The sequence below is a fragment of the Pyrus communis genome, chromosome 7 (genome assembly GCF_963583255.1).
Source record: "Pyrus communis chromosome 7, drPyrComm1.1, whole genome shotgun sequence".
Taxonomy (NCBI): Eukaryota; Viridiplantae; Streptophyta; class Magnoliopsida; order Rosales; family Rosaceae; genus Pyrus; species Pyrus communis.
This window is the reverse complement of record NC_084809.1, coordinates 28,607,293-28,625,577: the sequence shown is the minus strand read 5'-3', so window position 1 is coordinate 28,625,577 and position 18,285 is coordinate 28,607,293. Positions and strand designations below refer to the sequence as shown.

The window sequence follows — 18,285 nt, the reverse complement described above, 5'->3', positions numbered from 1 at the left end:
GTTTATCCATATATTATATAAAAAAGAAATAATAAAAATTTGTCAAGATCATCCTCACACGGTCTCACCAACATTGGGTGGATAATTGTCTAATCATGACGACCAGGACACGAGTGAATTAATTAATTAGAAATAATCATTGTTTGAAGTCGTCACGGGTGACGATGCCCCATTTTATATTGACCACGGATTGCATGCAAGTTTCCGGAGTTGAATCTTCAAAGATTACCAAAATGTTTGACCTAGACAAGCTGATTAGGTGATTAAGTAATGTAAAACTTGGATCCTTACGAAGATACTAACATACATTGCATCATTGCATAAAGAAATACTCAATTACGTACGTGGGCAGGATATTTACAAAACTTCACTTGCATATTTATTATTTTAGGACAAAAAAAAACAATTTTTTTATGCAGCTATTGTAATGCAATAATATGAACATCCATCACAATTCTAATAAAATTACAAAATTAAATGCAAAAGTAGGGCTACTATTTAGCTTAGTTGAGCATTGACAACAAAGTTTGCTTCTCGGTACATATGTTGAATTCGTCGAACTAACTTGAAATTCCTCTCAAATTATATTGTAAGAATTTGAGATGAAAATACACACTTAGAATTGAAATAATGTAAAAAAATTGTGGTATGACAAGCTCACCAACAAAATGAAAGCCATCTTCTACGAGCTAAAAGTACTTTCTTATTCATCGACTAACATTGACTACTACATGAAGGATTGGAACCATAAAAAAATGAAATAAAAACAAGAAGGCAGAAAGGAAAGAACGAGAAATAAATACAACCATTACGCATTTCTGTACTATTTGCCCATTCGGATAGGTGGCGTGGCAATGCCATTTTTCTCTTTAGTGTTTGGTGAGAAAAAAGTAGAAGAAAGAAGAAGAAAAGTGTACAAGAAAGCAGCTCATTCAGTTGAAGCGCTCATGTGCAGAGCAACCAAGGATGCATAAAATCCATCAGTAATATTGATCAGCTTATCATGCTTTCCTTTTTCTACAATCACTCCGTTTTTAACCACCGCGATCACATCAGCATTCTTGATTGTCGATAGTCGATGAGCAACCACTACTGTTGTCCGGTTTACCATCACCCTGTCTAATGCATCTTGAACCACTCTCTCAGATTCAGCATCAAGTGCACTTGTAGCTTCGTCCAACAGTAATATCTTGGGGCTCTTGATTATTGCACGTGCAATGGCTACGCGTTGCTTCTGCCCCCCAGATAATTGTATTCCTCGTTCTCCTACTACCGTGTCATACCCCTGCACAACGCATTCGGATTAGTTTTGAAACAATCTTGTTATAAACTACCCAAAAAAAATAATAACTTATTAAATGTTCTAACCTGATTCAAGCTACTAATGAATTTGTGTGCATTGGCCAACTCCGACGCAGCTATGATTTCTGCCTCAGTTGCATCACCATCCTTTCCATATGCAATGTTGGCACGGATTGTGTCGTTAAATAAGACAGGTTCTTGCCCCACAAGCCCCATCTGCTGCCTCAACCATTTCAAGTTGAACTTTCCAAGTTCAGTTCCATCAAGTGTGATATGACCTGAATCAGGATCATAAAATCGTTGCAACAACGCAACAACTGTCGATTTTCCACTCCCACTTTCTCCAACCAGGGCAACTGTCTGCAAACGATATTCACAAATAAAAGAAAACACTGTAATATGGCTTAAGCTTCATCAACATGTCATGAAATGAAAACAAAATAAACGAAGAATTGCAATCCAACTCAATTGACGCAATCTTTACCTTGCCACAGTGTATGGTTAAATTGAGGTCTCGGAAAATCTGTGTATCTGGCCTGGATGGATATTTAAAGCTTATATGATGAAGCTCAATCTCTCCCTTTACATTATCCATTTTCACGCCAGACTCGTCACTAGGGTCTATCTTAGACTTCCTGTCTATAATTGCAAATATAGAAGCAGCAGCACTCCTGGCTTTACTAGAATCAGGACCAAAGCTGCTCGTCTGAGATATTCCCGTGGCTGCCATGGTCAAAGCAAAGAAAACCTGCAATCAAATACAAATCTTAAAATCAGCCGTATACTTGGTCTGAATGTATATCATGTATGTTTTCAACACTTTCTGAATAGAACTGGTAGATAAATATGGAGAGAATAGTTACTTGGAAAACGTCGCTAAATGTTGCTTTGCCAGCCTTGACGAGTTTAGCTCCCGCATAGAAGCTGGTTGCATACACACAAAATAGAAAGAAGGAAGACATTCCAAATCCTATTCCACTGATCAAGCCTTGTCTTTTCCCTGCAGCTGTAGGGCCTTCACATTTCCTTCTGTACAGTTCCATTACCTTCTCTTCAGCACAGAAAGAAGCAACTGTTCGTATGCTCCCAACTGCGTCATTAGCAACTTGGCTTGCTTCTTCATACATCATCTGCAGACGTATAATTATACAACTTCGTAAGACCTCAGAACAAAAGAATTTGGATACGAAATATGCTATTAGTTCATGGATCTTCTGATCATACCTTTGCGTCGGCACTGAATCCTTTCATGAACTTTGCTTGAACATATCCGTTGACTCCGATCAGAGGAATCACTGCGAGGATAATAAATGCCAGCTGCCAGCATGTAATGAAAGCAATGACCAAACCTGCAATTGCGGTCGCAATGCTATTAACAATCTGAGCTAGCGCATCTCCAACAAGGGCCCGCACTGTTGCTGCATCTGCTGAGAGCCTCGCACCAACTGAACCACTTGAGTTCTCAGGCTCATCAAACCACCCAACTTCCATGTGAACCACTCTCTCAAAACACATCAATCTGATACGTTCAATTAACTTACTACCGGCAACCGAAAAGAAGTATCCTCGTGCTGGGATCACCAGAAATGATGACACACCAAGTACCATAAAAATAATTGCCCAAAACTCTGAATCTTTCTTTTGTTGACGAGGTGGTTCATACAAAGTCTTTATTACCCTGGAAATAAGCACACCGAAAATTGGAAGTATAACACCATTGGCGGTTGCAGCTAAAGTTCCAAGAAGAAGTGCTGGAATCTCGGGCTTGTTGAGGGCAGCGAGGCGGAGGAGAGAGACCTTTGGAGGTTGCCCTGATGCCAGGGCAGCGGCATCTGGTTCTGCCAATGTAGTGCCATGCATGCTAGCATGTCCTGTGGGTAAACCAAAGGCAGCTGAAAATGAATGGTGGCTGCTATTTCCTACAGAGGAATTCCGACTTATGGATCTTCGTAATGACTTTCTTAGACTTGATTGTCTAAAAGATTCGGCAGTTATATCAGATTTGTTTTGAACTTCTCCCGTTTGATCTGAACCCTTCTTTACTTCTTGCAAGCGTATCAGTTGAGAGTATGCTCCTTCAGGATCCTTGAGTAATTCTGAGTGCGAGCCTGATCAATGGACAAAAATATGATTAACTGATATGTCTTCCTATACACGTGACAAACTGGCGGGAACTTGGGATCTAATAATAAATTGCAGCCACGAGTAAAACGAAATTCTATCCAGAAGTACAAACACTATGCCTGGACTCTGGAGATTATAAGAAATTTCGGTGGGAAAAGCAACGTGTTATAGCAGAAGAAAGCAAGTCAAAATCAGGGTTTATTGTGTAGATTTCTTGAAAGCAGTGCATATGTATGACCGCCAAATACACTTGACAAACAGCATTAACTGGATACAACATATCCAACCAAGGGAAACATATGCAAGAACTAATAAATAGAACGTGCTAACTTTATCAGGTAGAATACCTTTTTCAACCATCTTTCCTTTATGAATGACAGCAATCACATCTGCATTCCTCACCGTGCTCAAACGATGAGCAACAATAACAGTAGTTCTGTTGACCATAATCCGATCCAATGCTTCTTGAACTATCCTCTCAGATTCTGCATCAAGTGCACTTGTAGCTTCATCCAAAAGTAAAATTCTTGGATCTTTCAAAATTGCTCTTGCTATAGCAATTCTCTGCTTCTGCCCACCAGATAGCTGAGTTCCATGCTCACCGACCATGGTGTTAATGCCCTGAACACGAATAATTAAAGGCCAAATGAACTAATAATATTCTTATGATCACACACATAATTATAAACTGCAGTTAGATAGAATTAGTTGGAACCTGAGGCAATTTATCGATAAATTTGGAGGCGTTTGCAAGTTCAGCTGCTGCTTTTATCTCTTCAATGGTAGCACCATCCTTTCCATAGGCAATATTGTCCATAATGCTGGATGCGAACAGTACGGGTTCCTGGCTGACAAGACCAATTTTACTCCGAATCCATTTCACCTGAAATTCCTTTAGGTTTATGCCATCTATCAACACTTCACCAGCTCGTGGATCATAAAATCTCTCTATCAGACTGATGATTGTTGACTTCCCACTTCCACTTTGTCCTACCAAAGCTGCAGTGGTGCCACTAGAGATATGAAGAGAGAACCCATCAAATATTGGTTCATCTGGTCTGGCTGGATAACTGAAGTAAACCTCTCTTAGATCTATATCTCCACGAATGTCATCCAATGTCTTTCCTTTTTCGTCAGAAGCATCAATCTCTGGTTTCCTGCTGATAGTCTCAAACATCTTAAATGCTGCAGCTTGACCAGCAGCGAATGCACTCAAGCAAGGTGATGCTTGCCCCAGAGACCTAATTCATCCAAAATAGTTAATATATTTAAACAAAAAGAGGAGAAAAAGAAAAATCAAAAGAGGAACTCATGTATATATGTATCTGCATGTATGTACAAGTATTTAAAATCAAGCATAAAGAGAGAAAAAAAAAAATTGATAACATAGGTACTATAATAACCCACAAAAAAAGAGAAGAAAAAAGAAATGGAGCTTACATGGATCCAGTCAAAACAGCAACAATCACATTCAACACGTCACCCCCAGAATATCCATTATTCCTTACCATTCTTGAACCAAACCATACCGCCAAGGCATAAGTGCAGAACACAACTAGCATAACCATGCCAAAACCTGCTCCAGCAGCAGTACCTTCGTAAAGACCTGATTTGTAAGCATCCGCAAGACATTTTTTGTAATTTGTTATTGCTTGCTTTTCTCCAGTGAAGGATGCAACCTACATAGAAAGCAGATGAGAAACATCATACTCTTGGCCAAACAATCGAAAATTATTCCAATAGTTGTAAGGCCAGATTGATCTACAGTTCTGATGGAGCCTATCGTCTGTTCCACTACAATTGCTGCTTTTGCATAAGCACTTTGTCCACGGGTTGCCATCTTGGATATAATGATGGACATAGTTGCACCAGATGCCACAAGCAGAGGAATCGAGGATAACATGACAAGGGTAAGAAGCCATCCTTTGATGAATGCTATTATAAACCCTCCAATGAATGTTGAAAATAGTTGTAAAAATTTTCCAACCTGCACAAACAAGTGCACGAATATGACCTTTTAGTTACATTTTAAGAAAAAAAATTTCGAGGTTTTTATTCTCCTGGGGTGAATTTAGGGTTTGTAATTGTGCAGCCAGCGTAGTACCTTCTCGCCCATGGCATCTTGTATGAGAACAGTGTCGCCAGACATTCTCCCAATGACCTCTCCAGTATTTGTTTCCAAATCAAAGAAAGCAACGTCCTGTCTCAAAATTGTTTTCAAATACAAACCCCTTATCCTTGCAGCTTGTCTTTCTCCTGTTACCATCCAGCAAGAGACCTCTGTGAACAAGAAATACAGCTGTATCAGTTCAAAATTCAAATGCTTGACATGTGTATGAGTTTCTCTCGGCATGCATGAAAAACTTTTGTGGTTATGGGTATGAGATGTACTTACGAAGACTTGCGGCCACACCTGTCCCGATTGCCAAATAGACATATTTTAGAGAGACCTACAATGTACCAAGATAACAAAGTGATTATCAACATTTTCAGGCTAACAACTTAGTGAATAGCCAGAGGAAGAATAATTATCAAATGAATCCCCTAAAATTTACTGACAAGAAATAAAAGGAAAAAAAGAATCCCGTAAGAATAATTGAACAAAAAACCTGAGCTAAAAAAATCGATGTGATTTTCTGGAACTCCAATATTTGATCTCATAAGAGCAGTTCAAACCGTTATTGAATGTTCAACTCGATGTCTCAACAAACATAAAGATTAAATTTTGGCTTCTGCAGCATGTAACTTTACCTTGGAAACAGCACTAACTATGTCTGTATTGTTTTGATTAGATCCAAAAGAATTGATCATCTCCCCCAATAATATCGTCATAAGGGGCATCCCCAAGCCATTCCCAATGGCACCAATTGTGCCGACGAGCATCAATATAATATCAGTCTTATCTGCAAATGAAAATAGCTTGGAAAATGGAACTTTTTCAAGTTTCTCATCTTCGCTGCTCTTGTCTGAGCCTTGACGATCCCCATTCGTGCCAGTGCTTTTCTCTTCTTCTACTTGGCTTCTTGAAGTGATGTCCCCATGCTCTTGAGGCATAGCCCCATCCACGCCACTTTCTTTGGCCATGTTACCAACCCCAAGAAAGTATTGAGATGCTTGACACCTGATTTGTTATACCTCAATCTGCACCTGCATAAGCACAGTCCTGTTATAGTAAACTTAAAAGCCTAGCCAGAGAATTTGAGCTGGCAGTGCAGAAAGGACCAGCTAAAGATCTGTAAGCAGGCCACGACTACTTCCAAATCTGCAAGCAGGCCTCAGATTAAAAAAAAAAATACAATAGGGGAATTGAGTCAGCACATCTCTTTCGTCAACTATTCATTTGAGAAAGTAAACGAAACAAAAACTAAATCTAGAAAAAATCAACACTACATACTTGTCTTGTATTCCAAGATGAAAAGTTTTATGTTAATTTACTGGAATGTCGATCGCAAGCAGACAAGTATACTGTTCGGGCAGGATTTCATCAGAGAATTTAACCATTTGTTTCCATAGACTACAAAATTCACTACTTTTGCAAGCAAACACCCCTTCTGGTAAGTAATTTATTTCTCTCTTTCTTTTGATTAAAAAAGAAGAAAAAATGCAACCACAAGTAAACAAAACGATCCCACAGAAGAAGAAAAAAAGGGTTTTTGTTCGTTTTCGTTTTACTGGAAAAACTAGGAAATTGATCTGTAAAGATGTTTCTTGAGGTATGATTGGGTCCCCAAAGAAGTAAGAAGTGACGGAACCAGAATCAAATCTCTGCAACTCGAGAAACCCAATACAAAACCAAAACATTTGTAGCAGTAAAAGAAAGTAGTTAAGCAGTGCAGAACAGAAGAGAACACATATGATATGCCAAAACACAGAAACACAGAGCATGAAATGAGATACTTACCAAAAGGGTATCTTGAGCTTGAAGAAGTCGCCAGCACTCAACAGCTTTCTGGGATTTGTGGGATGCTTGCTTTGACTAATTTCAGATTATAGGAGCACTGTGTGTTTTAGCTGTTTGGTATTGCTTTTTGTGCAAGCATTGTAATCATTATTATTATTATTATAATTAATATTATTCATGACAAAAGCCGTCCCTTTCCTTCTCTTGCAGTTTCACCTTTACCTTATGGGGAGAGGGGGATAAAGCCAATGTGGCCATGTATGCCAAAAGCTGTGCATCCAAACTTTTGCTTTGTCAACGAAATCTTGGTGGCCATTTTCGAGTGTAGTTATATTATGCATCTAATGAACTCCAACATCGCTTTCCAAGAAAATTAAATTTTATATATACATAGATAACTTCATGGAAGAAAGCATTTTTTATTTTTCGTTGGGGTCCAGTCTTAGGTAGGGATTTGTTGGTTGTTTGTCTTTTCTGTAATATAATATCGACTATATGGCATCATATAACTACGCATACACCCTTGAGGATTTTTGTGTTTTCTCAAAACCCCTCAAGTTTTCCACATATCATAAACACCTCCTTGACGTTTTAAAATTATTTCACAAAATCCCTTATGTTAGAGTACGGACTAGACTATAATGAAACGTTTAGTCCAGTGGCGAAGCTTACAACAGTACGAGTCTTACTTACACTTGCAGCCAACAAAGACTGGAATCTGTGGCAGATGGATGTGAAGAATGCTTTTCTTCATGGAGAGCTGGATCGGGAGATCTACATGATCCAACCAATGGGATTTCAGAACCAAGATCATCCTGAATATGTGTGTAATCTGCGGAAAACACTCTACGGATTGAAACAAGCACCCAGGGCGTGGTATGGTAAGATTGCTGAATTTCTAACACAAAGTGGTTATTCAATAACACCTGCAGATTCCAGCTTGTTTGTCAAAGCCAATGAAGGAAAGCTAGCTATTGTGCTAGTGTATGTGGATGACTTAATCATAACCGGTGATGATGAGGCAGAAATTCTTCAGACGAAGGAGAATTTATCAGTCCGTTTCCAGATGAAGGAACTTGGTCAACTCAAGCATTTCCTTGGTCTAGAGGTTGATCGCACACAAGAAGGAATATTTCTCTGTCAACAGAAGTATTCCAAAGATTTATTGAAGAGGTTCGGAATGCTCGAATGCAAGCTGATCTCTACGCCGATGGAGCCAAATGTCAAAATGAGTGCACATGAAGGAAAAGATTTGGAAGATGCGACGATGTATAGACAATTGGTAGGTAGTCTGATCTACTTAACCTTGACTCGACCTGACATTTCTTATGCAGTTGGTGTGATGAGTCGGTACATGCAAAATCCAAAGAAGTCTCACTTGGAAGCAGTTCGACGAATACTAAGATATGTGAAGAGTACAATTGACTATGGTCTTTTGTACAAGAAAGGTGAAGACTGCAAGTTAGTTGGTTACTGTGATGCTGATTATGCGGGAGATCATGACACCAGGAGATCAACAACTGGGTATGTGTTTAAGATTGGTTCTGGAACCATCTCTTGGTGTAGCAAGAGACAGCCGACGGTATCATTGTCAACCACTGAAGCAGAGTATAGAGCAGCAGCAATGGCAGCTCAAGAGAATGCATGGCTAATACAGTTGATGAATGATCTACATCAACCAGTAGATTATCCAGTACCATTGTACTGTGATAACCAATCGGCAATTCGCTTGGCGGAAAATCCAGTCTTTCATGCAAGAACTAAGCATGTGGAGGTACATTACCACTTTATCAGAGAAAAGGTTCTGCAAGAAGAGATTGAGATGAGACAGGTCAAGACGAATGATCAAGTTGCGGACTTGTTCACAAAAAGTTTGAGTACAGGCAAGCTCGAAATTTTTCGCTGTTTACTCAGCACAGTGCAAAGAATGAGAGCTGACATTGAGGGGGAGTGTTGAGAATCAATGTCAACCCAAAACAATAAGTAATCCACAACCCAATCTAAAGCCTAAGTCCATATCTAGTTTGATGATGTAATTGCTTACAATTGCAAAGTTAGGTAAGGTTGTGTGGAAAACAACATAATTAGGTGCAATTAATGTGTTTGGTGTGGTAGTTGGAAATCTTAGTTTAATTAAGTGTGTGGTGTAGCTTTCATTTGGTTTGCTATAAATACCCAAGTCTCCAAGCATTGTACATCATCCAAGGAAAAACAAAGCCTAGAGCTAAATAAGAAAAGCTTTGCTAATTAGTTTGTTTTGTGAGCTTTCTTTAATAGTGTGCTCTATTTTCTTCTTCTTGGGATCATTAGAGTTATCTTGGATACTCTTCTTATTCAACAGATCTTTATGTCTTGTGTATCATTTTCATGAAGAATTTCTAATTCGATAAATGTTTCCAAAGTAAATGAACTTTAAAGAATAAAATAAGCAATAGAGCTGAATGCGATTAAGTTTGTGGGTCTAGGACAAAACTTTAAGAAACACCCGAGGTAACATTGATTCAGAGAAACATTACCTCCTAAACTTTGCGAACTCTGCATCTATAAAGGATTCTCATCGCGATAGCCAGAATACCACCTTACTACAGTATCAGGAATTAAACATTAAACCCATAAAGAACCCTCCACTCGAGCTCATTTAAGCATTTGTCGAATTTGAGACGGTTACATCTCTAAACAAAACTAAGATACAACTTCTCTTAACGAAACTCTAATTGATTATGCAATCCTGGCAGCTGTGGCCATGTCACCATACCCAGGTGGGTTGCACCTCCCTTGGGACACCTCTAAATGAACCTTGATGGATCTTGGAATGCTAAAAGAAAGGTTGTGGGTTTTGGGGCCGTTATCCGTGGTAGTGACGGGGTGTTCGTGGCAGCACATTACGGAAGCTTTGAACATGTTTTCTCTCCAATCCAATTGGAGGCCATGGCGGTACAGGCGGGTTTGCTTTGGGCAGTTGATAGGGGATTCTCTTTTCTTTTGGTTGAAACTGATACTCTTCAGATTCTGGAGGCACTTATGGATTCATGCCTCAATCTGTCCATCATTGGACAAATTGTGGAGGATTGTAAAGAGCTTCTTGCCATAATTACTGAAGCCACTATTTCCCACACTTGTCACCAAGTAAATGTTGCTGCTCACCGTCTCAACAAAAATGGTCTAGCTCTAGGTCATTGTAGTGAATGCTTGGATTCCCCTCCGAGTATCATTATCGATCTACTGGTTGAGGAATCGCATTCCAGTCTCTAGGAAATGGTTGGAAACCAATGTAGTGTGACTATGTTGATAAAATAAAACCTACCATAGTATCGTTTCAAAAAAACATAAAAAAATAAAAAATAAAAAATAAAAACAATGCAACTGAAGTTCTAAGTGGTGAGCAAAACTGATTAAAAAAATCAATTTTCTTTTCGCTATAGTAAAATTTCTTTGACAAATCCACTATTGTCAATCTTGTAAAAAATTTAGAAATGTGATACATGCGAAACTGGGGGAAGACGTTCATGGATGTTTCTGCTTGGTACACTGAAAACACCAGCAATGAACTTGTTGTAATTCAACTTTACATAAATAACAACAGTGAATAATGTACTCATATCAAATTGACAAAAAAATAAGAGCAACAAAATTTTCAACTCATAGCTAAAATAAATTTCTCACATTGACTTACCGGTTGCAATTGCTTTGGTGGAGATAACATTTTTTGCTATGAATATTGTCAAAACCTTGCACTCTTCGGTGTGAGCAACCAAACCTTGCACTCCTTTAAATTTTGTCACTCCCTCGATAATTTCTAGCTTCACTAATGGTTATAAGCCATCATATATATTATGTGCATGCCTACTTGTGTGTATGGTTATGCTTATCGAGTTGATGGGATTGAATTTATCAATATGTATATACGATTTTGGTTCGATTGTATCTTTATATATAAATATAAAGCCAACAACCCTTTTGCGGGTCTCAAGTTTCACAAAAAATATTTGGACAAAAATGCCCCCAATACAAAATAATTCAAAGGCAACCCAAAATAATGCACCAAATAATGCAGGGGTATTTTTGTCATTTTAATAGTGTTTTTTAAATAATTAATTATTTTTGTACAGTTTTTTTAATTAGTATCTCATAATAAACTAGCAATAATGTGATTCAATCAGTTGTTCATTAAATATTATTTTCTCTATTTTTAAACACGTTCAAAACGTCTTAAGAGGCGTGTAATGCTGGTTAAAAAAAAGATAATAATGTGATTAAATTAGTTGTTAAATGATTATTTTTTTTTTTTTTTAACAAACAATATTATCTACACCAAGGGGAGGGGGTGGGCTTAGCCTCACAATGAGTTAGCAATAATGTAATTCAATCAATTGTTTATTAAATATTATTTTCTCTATTCTTAATATAAATTCAATAGAATGTAGATGGAAATTGAAAGATCGATTTTATTATGTGAATTCAGCTGTTTTGATTGGTTTGAAAGGGGTTTTTTCTAGCATGATCTAAGATTATTCATTTACTAAATATTTGACTTTCCTTTTGTCAATTCACGCATATAAATACATTTAAAACGTGTAACTCGTGCATAGCACGTCGCAATTTGAAAAACGTCTTCTGCAAGTGCATGAAGGTGGCTAGTGTCATATATTTGTCAAGTTATTGTGAATGTCCAACGTGGTGTTAAATTAGCGATTGCTTTTGTGTGGACATGGACAAGCCAAGGCATCGTTTTGTATAGTTCTGGCACGACAGTTCAATATGGATTACACTTCACCTTTTTCTAAAATTATATATATGGATTGTAAGATTTATATTGCCAAGATCAAGATTAAGTCGCAGTAATTACAATTAAGAAAGCACAATATCTTTTGCATGTAGAACACTGCAATCTTACTAACCTGATGAACCTCCATTGGAAAACGCCATGGCTGCTGCTGTTCAAGCTCAGTGCAATGCAATCCTTCTCCTCCCCATCAGATTGCTTAAAGGTCTAATTAAGAATAGGGCTTAGTTCTTAATCGAGCGCACATCTGCAAGAGCAGAGGTTACAACATATATATACAAGCACATATACATCCTTTTCATAACTTGACAAGGATTCCCTATTAAAATCCTTATAGAAAACAACTTATGTTTTCCAATCCTCATCAGTTTACGTACTATAACAGAATCCTTCACAAACAAGGATTTTGCACACAGCTTCTCATAAGACTTTCCTATTCCAATCGGACTTAATCATTCACCGTCAAAATATCCAATCCCATATTCATATTCTTACATGGATAACTTGGTGATGTTTGACATTCTTATTGAAAGATGTCGGTTGACACTTGACACAAGTTAAAAATTTGTTTGCCACTTCCACACTTCACGCATAAGATCTTGCGTCAGGAATGAGGAGTTAAAAATAGTGGCCACTTATATGAATGACAGTAATGGTAGGTAAACTAAACTTATAAACTAAATTTATAAGTTAAATAATGTGTCACCAATAAGAAATAAACGTGTTAATCAATACTTAATTTAGTTAAAAACTTCTATATTATTTAGTTTTTAAAATTTTGTTTACAAATTTGATCTTCATAACATGCCTAATGAAGAATTGTTCGCAGTCTATCTTAGCATTGTTTGCGTGATTTAAAATTTTTCACATACATGATGTCAGTTTGGTTTTTGCCTTGTGAATGTAAATGAAATTAATTTTTGTTGGAATTGCATATGTTAAATATGGTAATACCAATTATGAACAAATTAAATATTTGGGCGAAGTGCTGATGTGCTCATTGAACTATTACTTCAGTAAAAATTAGGTTTCTAAATTATTTTTCTAGTAAAATAAGTCTCTAAATTCATTAAAAATTGCTAATTTTATCCCTGCTATTATATTCAAAGCTATTTTATCTAATTTTTCGTTAACTTAAGTCACTTGACTCACTTTAGAATGCAATACCGACATTTTCTCGCCTATAAACCCTTAGCCTTTTGTATAGGTTGCGAAATTAAGGTCTAATTAACCTTCCAAAGTTAATTCCATACACTATTTCTACCTTCCAATGTATATCACATACAAGTAATATGACTTAAATTGATTGAAAATATAGTACTCTAATATTAGGGATATAATTGGCAGATTTTTATAATTCAATGATTGATTTTTCAGAAAAAAATAGTTTAAAGACCTAATTTTCAATCAGATAATAATTCAAAAACTAAATTGACAATTTTTTCTAAATATTTTAAGGACATGTGCATATGGGGATTCTAATATTTTAAGGGCATGTGCAAATTAATATTTTTTGGGCAAACGTGGATGTTTAGTAGACTTCTACAGATGTTTTTGATAGATGATAATGGACTCGTCATGTAATTGACAGATTGGTTGACCTACTATTGTTTATGATCCACTTTATTATATTGCAAAAATCATGGAGTTCAAGATCTTGTCTTGTGAATTCGATTTTGTGAATTTATTCAATTTTTGTTAATATCGCGTGAATACGATTGTTGGAGTTTTGAAAGAATTAAATTTAGTTTACGTTGAAATATATTTTTTTTCAAAGATTCGTGCTTTTGTTCCTTTTTTGATATATTTGTGATTTTAATTATTATATTTGCTTCCGCTATTTTGTTTCGAATGAAATCGTAGACTGAGATGTATGCTCTTGGTTTAATTAATTTTGGTTTTGTTCCAATATATGAAAATTGGGATTTTTTTTATATAAAAAAAAATAATGAAGATAGAGGATTATGTAAGTTGAGCTACACATAAGACTTGATCATTAGTATAGTGTCATACTTTCTAAACTCGCACAAGAAGGTAAAAAAGAACCAAGGCCCTGAGCTTTAGTCATCAACTACAAAGTAAACTACTGTCTTCTCACCCAGAGCGATTATAAATGGCTAACTCCCTGATAGAACAACCTCCATGTCCCCTATCTCTGCAATATTATTAGACCATCTCCAACCCTTAGAGTAAGACCTAAAATTTTTAGCCCAGAAAATTTAGGTTTTAACCTAGAAACATCTTTCCAGTTCCAACCTTTTTGGCTTAAAACTTTAGTCCAAGATTATTAAAGAATGTATTTAGGCTATTTTTTAAAATTAACTTTTTTTTACAAAAAAATTATGTAGCCCATCCTAAATTAATTTTATGAACATTTTAACCTAAAAATATTTAAATTTCAATAAATATTGAAAAATCACTAAATCGACACATGAAACTCATGATGTGACGACCCGTCCCTATTTCTCTATGTAATTTCTCCCCAAGTATGTGAATTTACATTTATGCCCCTGTTGGCAAGTGATGTGGACGTGACTGTGCAACTTTAAATTATTTTTCTCGCTTTTGTAATTAATTTGTACTCGTTGTTACAAGGGTACGTTAATTTTAGCAGTGCTAGAAACACTGTTTTGGATAGATTTCTGATTACCTTTCTACTGTGCAAATCTGAAAATATGATCCCTTGTTCTTTTTAAATTGGACTTGTGCCCTTAAACCCCTCACAACCAATCAAACACTCTCCTCAATTCTCTCACCCAACCAGACAACTTCCCTCACTTTTCCACCAATCAGAAAAGTTGTCACACTCTCTCTTATCTCCTTCTCTCTCCCTCACCGAGCTTTCTTTCTCTCTCTGAAATTACAAGGACCTTCACAAACACTCACATATCAAGTCCAAAAACACCATCATTGTGATCCTCTCGTCCTCATGAACACAACCATACCAGCCGATCACGAGTTTGGTTGAGTTTTGAGTGGTCAACGAAGAGCAACTCGGAAGCTCTGACTCGATCGAGTTGGCATCGTCATGATCCCAGCTGAGTTACAAGGTTTTAGGACGTGGGGAAGCTTCTACTCAACTCCCCATGTTCATTAGACTAGGTTTAGAAGAACGTTGACGTCGAAACAAGCAAGTTCGAGATGGTGAGTTTTAGGCCGAGACTTGAGAGGTTTTTTAAGGCCATTTTCCATCCCTTTTTTTGACTTCCAAAAGGTATAGGTATATTCTCCTTGTCATAAGCTTCATTTCCATATAAAGTTTGCTAAAAATGGTTGAGAAATGAAGAAGTTATTAAGGTTTGAAATTTTTTCCAGAAACCAGTGAAAAATCCCAAGTTTATGTCGAACCGAACTGCATCAGCTGACAGCGGCGAACAGGGAAGCTCACCGGAGAAGACGAAGAATATTCCGTCAAATATTGACAAAATATTCTAACAGCGTCAGGTAATGCAGTTACCATTTAACGGAATATTCCGTCAACTTCTACCTTGCACGTGCTTGCGCGTGGCCGCATGTGTGGCCGTGGGTTGGACAACGCATGAAGGCACGTCCGGCCTTCGGCCGGTGAGTGGTTGATACACGTGGGTTTGTGACTTCGAGTAGAACATTTTCGTATATTCAAACTTTCTGTTTGAGCAAACTATGGGGAGTTATTCCTAGTTTTTGGTGTATGTCCTTATTAACTAATTAGTATTAGTTGTTTTGCATATAGGAGAGACTTACCCTGAGGACGTATGTGGACAAGCAAGGTTAGGGGGCTACAATCTTTCGACATACTAGTGAGTGGGCATTTTGTTTTCGTGTGTATATATATATATATATATATATATATATATATATATATATATATATAAACTTTATAGTTTCCACAAATTCTTTTAAAGTGGTTTATGCATATTATGCCATGATTTACTTAATTAAAAATACTATTTGTGGTTGAGTTTGATATTGTCATGGCATTTCATATGCATTTTACTTGCTCATAAATATTAGACTGTTGTGAAATGCTATAGTAATTTTATGGGATGTGCAAGTAAGTTTAGGTGAGTTTATTTAGTTGTTTGGAACAATTGAATTGTATGGCATGCTTATATTCATATAGTTGGCTCATCATTGTTGCACCCCAGTGTTAGTGCTCCCGCCCCGGACCAAGGCCAACCTTTATATGATTGTTCACCTCCCACACCGCACGTTCACCCACCTTAGATCCAAGTTAGGTGCTAACCTGTTGTACAGGTTGCATTAGGCGACTTCGACTCGTAGTTGACCCATGCATAGTGCTAGCCTTCACATGATCGTAGCACTAGAGCGTATATTATTACACCTAGCCTGTTGTACAGGTCATATTAGGTGACTCCGACTTGTGTGTTAGCATAGATTGATAAGCCATAGGTGCAATCGTACAGGTCACATTGATGATCCTTCATCAAGGTGACTTCGACTTACGTGCTAGTATAGATTATCTAGCACATGATTATATTCTTATTGCCTTTGAGATATTCTGCGGTGGCATATTTTCTAGATTTATTGTTGGCATGCATTTGATTTCATACTTATACGTAGTATGATTTTCGGGAAACTATACTTGTTTTAGATCGAGGGGTTAGTATGTTCAGAAAACATATGGATTTTATAAACCTTTATTTTTGTGCCCATTCACCCTTCTGTTTTTCGCCCCTCTAGGTCTTAGATATTTGAATTTCTTGGTGGCGTACGAGGAATAGCTGGTGATTCTGACATACTCCAATTAAAAGTAGGAACTGTTTACGGTTGTGTACTAAACACTTATTTAGTTTCAACTGCACTACTGTTGATATATGTGCTCTGAATATTTGTAGTTCATGAGTTGTACCCACTACTGCGCACTCACTTTGCTAGTTTAATTAATTTCTAGTTTGGTTTTAATTTAAGAAAAACTAATGAAAAGGGCTTGAAAACTTTGAGTTTTAACAATAAGGACAAAATAAAGGGTAAAGTGAATAGTACCAGTGACACACCCCGTCCCGAAGGAGGGCATGCTGGCCGTCACGTGAGAGTGACGTAACCATTTGCACAGTACGGAAGCTTTAAAGATACACAATTTCTAAGATGAAACACCCGAAGGTGAGTCCTCATTTGGTCCATTCTGTCAGAACACCGTGAAATTCCTCGTAGTCACCACACCTTTGCAATTCTTGAACCTGGAGGGGCGCAAAACAAAGTTGAGTGGGTCAGCAAAACAATTCTTTTCCAAATCCAAACACTTCTCAAAACTTTGTAACCCCTCGCCGTAAAACAAGTATAATTTCCCAGAAAATAAACATATATACGTATGTATAAATATGCCAAACATGCTCAAGGGTATATCATTCATGCTCAAGAATATGCCATTCATGCTTGAGAATATGTCATTCATGCTTGAGAATATGCCACATTAGAATCTCATAATAAATGTAAATGCTCAAGCATAATTCACATCAATAACATATAATGATAGAGCTCCAATCTCAACTCAATATCTGAATCTGCACACGAGTCGGAGCCACCTAACGTGGTCTGCACGACAGGACTGGGTGTAATATATACGCTCTAGTGCTACGATCACGTGAAGACTGTGCGAATAATCGCGGGTCACCTACGAGTCGGAACCACCTAATGTGGTCTCCACGACAAGGCTTGCACCTAACTTGGATCCAAGGCGAGCGTGTGGTGCTGGTGAACATACACGTGAAGGACTCTGCCCCTCTCTGGGCGGGAGCACTAACACCGGGGGTGCAGATTATGAGCTCTCTAAGCATCTCAAACTACTAATGAAATACAACCATGAATACCACTTACCTGGTACTTACCTGTGCGTCCACAGCACCAAATACACATAAATATAAATGTATGCTACTACCAATGCATGTGATGATAGTAGTTCAATCGTAGCTTACCTGGGCCTCCTCAGCACCATGCAACAGTATGCATAATTATGGTAATGCACATATTAAAATATGGTGCATATATGACAGGATAATTAATTCGTATTTCTTTTAAAATACGTTTCTGGGAAATACGTCAAGCATACGTATATATATATATACTGAAAAATAACTGCCCACTCACAGATCACATCGACGTCTCATAGGTCCCTGAACCTCCCCTAGCTTGGTTACCTTCTTCCTTTGTATAATTTTCACCTATACAAAAAGTA

General features: G+C 37.3%; 2 protein-coding genes across 2 annotated transcripts; one reads left to right on the top strand and one right to left on the bottom strand.

The window, feature by feature from the left end:
• Nucleotides 1-655: 655 nt before the first annotated feature.
• Nucleotides 656-7,591, bottom strand: LOC137739940 (ABC transporter B family member 21-like). Its single transcript, XM_068479696.1, has 13 exons — nt 7,328-7,591; nt 6,178-6,573; nt 5,822-5,876; nt 5,531-5,706; nt 5,192-5,413; nt 4,867-5,105; nt 4,142-4,667; nt 3,774-4,047; nt 2,527-3,410; nt 2,166-2,432; nt 1,787-2,050; nt 1,369-1,662; nt 656-1,285 (listed from the first exon to the last, which is right to left on the bottom strand). Exons 2-13 carry the CDS (start codon nt 6,508-6,510, stop codon nt 929-931), a joined length of 3,891 nt encoding a protein of 1,296 aa, XP_068335797.1. The 5' UTR covers nt 6,511-6,573; nt 7,328-7,591; the 3' UTR covers nt 656-928.
• Nucleotides 7,592-10,117: 2,526 nt separating this feature from the next.
• On the top strand, nt 10,118-10,579 carry LOC137740792 (uncharacterized). The gene has a single exon (XM_068480592.1). The coding sequence runs from the start codon at nt 10,118-10,120 to the stop codon at nt 10,577-10,579; it is 462 nt and encodes a 153-aa protein (XP_068336693.1).
• Nucleotides 10,580-18,285: the final 7,706 nt, after the last annotated feature.